This window comes from Tinamus guttatus, unplaced genomic scaffold (assembly GCF_059628265.1).
Source record: "Tinamus guttatus ecotype Peru unplaced genomic scaffold, ASM5962826v1 Tinamus_guttatus_pri_ptg000081l, whole genome shotgun sequence".
Classification (NCBI taxonomy): Eukaryota; Metazoa; Chordata; class Aves; order Tinamiformes; family Tinamidae; genus Tinamus; species Tinamus guttatus.
The window spans coordinates 737,741-743,791 of NW_028288615.1; the positions used below are offsets into that span (position 1 = coordinate 737,741).

The 6,051-nt window shown below is 43.5% G+C and overlaps 1 protein-coding gene across 1 annotated transcript; it reads left to right on the plus strand.

The window, feature by feature from the left end:
- The first annotated feature begins 283 nt into the window (after positions 1-283).
- On the plus strand, positions 284-5,692 carry LOC104578286 (phospholipase A2 inhibitor and Ly6/PLAUR domain-containing protein). Its single transcript, XM_010225842.2, has 5 exons — positions 284-386; positions 1,440-1,556; positions 2,737-2,886; positions 3,062-3,202; positions 5,394-5,692. The coding sequence occupies exons 1-5, from the start codon at positions 338-340 to the stop codon at positions 5,615-5,617; spliced, it is 681 nt and encodes a 226-aa protein (XP_010224144.2). The 5' UTR covers positions 284-337; the 3' UTR covers positions 5,618-5,692.
- Positions 5,693-6,051: the final 359 nt, after the last annotated feature.

Here is a 6,051-nt window from a genome sequence, read left to right on the forward strand (position 1 = left end):
CAGGCATTTACGTCGAAGGCAGAATGTTGCTCAAAGTTTGCACTGGAGACACACGTAATAGACACCAAGCAAGCCTGTCTTTTCCTACAGCCTGCATACTCAGAACCAGGGAAAGATATGTAGCATTCTTCTTGTAAAAGAAAAGGAAATATATTTTATTTGAAGAAAAAAAATAACCACCAGTGCTAGCACACTCTGGCATCTGTACTTTTGAGAGTACATACTTCCCCAAATCACCCTGACATATCCATTTCCTTTCAGTTTATAAAAGCCCTTGTGACAGACAGTGCTATATTCAGCAGGAATTGCTAGCTCCCTGTCCTTACATCCTATCAGCATGAAAGTGTCTCTTGGTCTTAGCCTTCTCCTGTCTATCCTCGATCCAGGTAAGTTTTCTGCCAGAATCTGCTGGGCTGAGAACTGTCCTGGGAACTGTTGTTCAGTGGGTGGGGGGCATTCCTGCCATCTGAGCAGTAGGCAGCCCCCTAGTCCTGGGGGATTTGCCATACATGGCAGTGAATGGTGGAGCAGGGTGGAGCAGGGAATCTTTGATGCTATGACCCAGCTTGTAGATGAAGATGTAGGTGTCTGCACTGGAACTGGATTTCGGAGCTCCGACAGTGGTCTCTAGCAGTCTAGTCAGGGCAGTCATAAGAGTCTGGAGAGGGATTCAGATCATGCTAAGACAGATGGATCTTTGTCTGGCTGAATCAATCTCTAGTCACCACTAATATAAATGTAGGGGCTCAAAGAATTTGCTCATGCTGGTGGTCTTGTGACGTTGTAGATAAGAGTGTGTGTCAGAGAAGACAAGCTATTTGGCTTCTCTCCAGAAACTCTTTATTTGTCTCCAAGTGTTTCATGATCGTTGTCTGATATTCTGGTTCTGTTTAAGATGTTCTGTTCTTGAAAAAGTAAGACAGTCAACAAAATGAATTCCTCTAATGCCTAAGAAGAGCTACATGGTTCTCAGTTTATTCATAGCATACCCAAGACCTACTGACAGCTCTCCAGTGCTTTGGCTGCCCTGCTCACTGCAAAGACAGAAAGATTTGGGAGCTGGGAATCCAGGAGAGGCTTGAATGCCTTCCAGAGCAGAGATGGTTTGGATTCTCTAACATTCCCAGGAAAACTAACCAAGCCATATGCTGTAAGAGATGAGTCCAGCTGACTTTAAAATGAAAAACGCTATATTGACAAGGCTTCCCCTCACTTCTACAAATTCAAGTTGAAATTAGGGTAAATAATAATCATTATAATTAACTCCCCTTTGTTTTCCCTCCCCTCCTCAGACTGAGCAATGAAACAGGAAAAATAAAGGAAGAAGAACTTGAAAAATGTTGTTCAAATTGTTCAAATGCTGTAACAAAATGTGAATAAAAGGGAAGTGAAATCTCCTATGATTGTTATCAAAGAATGTGTCCTACTTCCTTCCTTAGGGACTACTCTTCGGTGTGAGGTTTGTCACAGCTTAGGAAAAACCTGCTCTGGCCCCCTGAAAGTCTGCAATGTTGATGAAGATATCTGTGGCATCATTGTGCATGAGGCCACAATAGGTAGGTGAGAAGATTCCTGTGGCTGTTTACCAGTGCAGCTTTCAGAAAAGGATTGAGGGGTGGATCTCTCCCTATCTCTGCCTTATAGTAACTCCTCAGATGAGTTATTCTTTTTTTTTTTTTTTTTAATTCAAAGAGGATGCATGTCTGTTATGGGAATGGGAAAAGCATACTATTTCTGCGTCTTGAGGAACATCAACCTACATGGAGAACTAAGTTCTGAGTTGTGGAGGGGAGAGATCTAAACAGTAGTCTGGAAGTTGAGGCTGGCTTTTAATTCTAGCCAAGCTGAGTAGCTGCTGGGTCAACGGATGGGGCTGCCAGGGACTCAAGTTTCTGACATCTAGCACTATGGGTAGCTTTGCCATGAGGATGGAGGGAAAAAATATCCTGCATCTGAGTCCCTTCTCTGGGCAGGGATGGAGACCCCAAGTTGGCCCTACTGGCACTGGACATATCCCCCCTCTCTGCTGCATTAGTGGCTTGGCCTTAGTCACTACCCAGCATCACTATTGCGACCTTTTTTTTTTCAGACTGGAAGTTGACTCCTCTCCTGCTAGGCTTGGTGCCAGTGTTTCTTCTCTCTACTTGCGCAAAGCAACCTTTTATCTTTTCAGGGCTGTTGAGGTCTCAAGAGAGTGCATTTCTGTAATCATTCTGCCCCTCCTTTTAAGCCTTTTGAGTCTGGCTCATGGGAGAGACTAAGTCTGTCTGCAGGGAAATTTTAGAGCTTGCAGCTAATGGATCTGGGTGCTTTGTGGACAGCACATAAATACATCTGCATTATGGGTCAGCTGTGCATGGGTTGCCCCATAAGCTCTAAGGTTGGGGCATAAGAGCTAGGATGAATATCTGCAACACAGTTGCAGTCCTGGCCTAGTTGACCAGGAACACTTGTACCCTTCTCTCTTTAAACATGTTGTGGAAAAAGAGAAAATCCTCATAAATGTCCCAGATGTGTCTCTCTGGATCAGAACCACCTTAGTTCCTCTGAACTGATTTAACTTCACCGGGTTCTTCAGTGCTGCCTTCAGAATGGCTCTGCTATCCCCAAACCCCTGTCGCAATGTGGGGAAGACCATGTAGCAGGCAGCGAAGAGACAGAGACGTTCCTGCTAAGGGAAACAGAGGGAATTACCTTGTGGTTAATGACTTGGCACTGCCCTCTCCTTTGTAAAAGGTGGGATGGTAATGACTTCATCCTTCAAGACCTGCCTGCTGCCCACTGTGTGCCATCTGGGTGCTGTCACCATGAACTATGGGAAAGTCAAAGGAAGAACTGGCTTGGCCTGCTGCGTGGGTGAAGCCTGTCGAACAACATCACCCTCATGTAAGTTATTTGTTTCTTCCCTGTCACCTTATTGTGTCTGCCTGCTTATCCCGAGACTCTGTTTTTCCTGCTGCTGGCAGAACAGACCTTTGCACAGGGGTTTAAAGAAGTCATGAGTGATGAGTCCCTTCATTTGCTCTCCTTTCCTTATTAAAATCAATTTCTTTCCTCCCAGTGCCACCAGTGAACAATGTGCCCAATGGATTACACTGTCCTGCCTGCTACAGCATAGACTCCTTCCACTGTGGCAATGAAACTGTAAATTGCACTGGATCTGAAACACAATGCATTGAGATTGCTGGATTGATGAATTCTGGTAAATATATTTTGATTTGAGCTGTCATCTTTTTGGTTAAATCAATGAAACCAGGAGGAAGCCTTACAGGAAAATAAAAACGGGCAAAATATGTGAAGGAGAAACAGAGGAAGGGATACAAATCAGAAAGGGAACATGCTTAAAGCTGATAAACAAAGCACAGGTGTTTTTCTCTTCCCCATGTCCCTGTTGTGCACCGATAACTGCTGAAATTCCTCACAGCATGGTATGACGGAGGACAGGAGAAAATCTGGACTCAGAAGCAATCTGATATGGTAATAAATCTGACCAACACCCTCAATGCCCTAGCTAAGGTGAATGAGGATGTGCCTAGATCTGAGTCAGCTGCTCACTTCGAGGAGGTTCAGGTGAAACTTCCCTGGAGGATGGGGGATGCCTTCTAATACAGAGCCATCAGCTTTTTCATGGGGTGGCACAGGCTCCTGTGGGCACATGGTACTGGTTTTTTTAGTGGTGATCCTGCTCCAGGAGAGTCAGAGACAAGTCTCTCCTCATGAATGTGGTGGATGAACTTTGAGGTTTGGAGAACCTGAAGACCTTCCTGGTCCTGCCCCCCTGGTGAGGGAGGCATGTGATTTTTGAACAGCAATGATCACCAGCAACATGAAACACTCTCCTTCAGAAATCTTATTCCTTACTGTAGATACTGTGGTTGGAGAGAGGAAATTAGACAACAAGCTCCTTGGCTACTTGAAAAAGCGCTCTCCCCTGGGTAATAAAGTTCTACATCTTAGGATGGTCCCAGCCCTGCGTCATCAGGCAGAAGAAAAGAAATTTTAAGTCAAGGATAGTAGTATACACTGTGAAAGTAGACTGAAAAAAGTCTTTGTGTATGGTCATAGGCATAGTTTCTCTGGGGTCATATTATTGTCAGGTGAAAATATTATGCCTCAAGATCTTTGTTATACATTTTATATACCTTTTGTCCGAACCCTGAATTAGGAAGCATTTTGCAGAGCCAACACAAGACAAAACAACTCTTTGCTTAGTCTCTGTGATGGAAAATGTGTGATGCAAATTGCATGCTACAGAAGTAGAAAAGGTTCTTAATTTGTCTTGACTTGATTCATCAGCCATTGTAAATGAAGGAAATCTGTGTAGTGTGATGAACTAAGCAGAGGAATCCGTTGTATAGGAGGAGCGATGAAAGTTGAGGAACTTTCAAAAGTTGAGTGAAACATTCAAATACACTTTTTGTACTCAAGATGCAGATACCCAGCAGAATATGACTGACCTCTGTAGTCTGCATATAGGGGAAAACATGAGCTGTAAGAACAAACCAGTAATGAGCGAGAATATTGAGAATACCTGAACAGGAAGTTAGGAAGCCCGGATCAAAAGGAAGAATCACACACAGCTTGACTTGCGGTTATCCCTAGTTGTTGGCAGTTAGGTGATTCAATAAAACTGGTTGGAATCATTGACCTGTTACGAAGTTCTTCATAGCTGTTTGGTTTGGTGAGGCAGGCCTAAGTAGTTTATCACTTTGATGTCCAAACTGTGAGTATCTTTGTGTGGCTGCAGCATTTTTAAGGTCTCTTTCTCAGGTAGATTCTCTGGTGTCTGCTAAGTGGCAAGTTCACGGTTCAGCACCTCCCTCAGTGCATGAATGAGCATTCTCTGTTGGGTGGCTAGATACTGTAAGGTCTTAGAGATTGGATTTGCAGGAGTAAACTTGTCCATCTTTACCATAAATAGCTGCACATAACCAGGTGAACCCTGCCCTTTAATGTCTTTGAGGCTTCTCAACCTTTATGCCAAGTTTGACTGAAAGATGGTCATTTGGTTCAAGAGTGATGAGAAGGCCAGAGAGGGCAAGAGACAAATAAATCCATGCAGTCCCGTCACACAACCATTATTTCTTTAGGAAGATCTCTTCCTGAGTGAAAGAAAACAACTTAAAAGCTTTTCATCACCTTTATTCAGCAGAAAGCAGGCAAAAGCAAACAGCTGTTCCTTTGTATTTCAGGTCAACCAAGGTGACCTTCCTGCTTCTTCAAACTTTTTGGGGGAGGGGATTGTAGAAGAATGGATTGGTGAATTTTGTAGTCAACAGATGTAAAAAATAGAGAGAGCTCAGGGAGAAGACATGAGCCTGAGTGACCAAGGAGAGAACAGCTATGAAGGCTGGTTTCCCTGTCACATGGCATGTACTTCTTCTTCTGTGCAGGTGGACTATCTATGAAAGTTGCCATGAAGGGCTGCACCACCATTTCCGAATGCAGTGAAGAAGGAGAAGGAAAAAAACAACTGGGAATGATAGACATGAAAATAAAGCAGTTCAAATGCAAACCAGCCTCTCTTTTGAACACAGTAGTTTCCGGGATCCCTCCTCCAAAATCCCTCTTTCTTCCCATCCTGTCACTACTAATCTTGGAGAAGATACTTTTCTGATGCTCTCTAGGACTAGGATAATAAAAATCATTGTAAAAATCTAGCAGTGGTTTGCACAGATTCCTGTTTGCTCTGGCTTCTTCTGCATGGGAGTTTTCAGATCAGCTCTTTTTCTCCTGTTATTTTGCAGAATAAAGAGAGTACTTACACACCCTTTGTTTTCTGATTGAGTTAATGTGATTCAAAGTTCCATAGATTTAATTTTCACATTCTCTGAGTGTGTTGTCCACATCAAGATCTGGGGAGACTGTAGAACTACTACGTAGCTACATACTATTACACAGCTACTGCATAACTACTGATAGGACAAGAAGAAATGGCCTCAATTTGCACCAGGGGAAATTCAAGTTAGATATTGGGAAAAATTTCTACACCGAAAGAGTAGTCAAGCACTGGAACAGGCTGCCTGGGGAAGTAGTGAACTCACAGTCCCT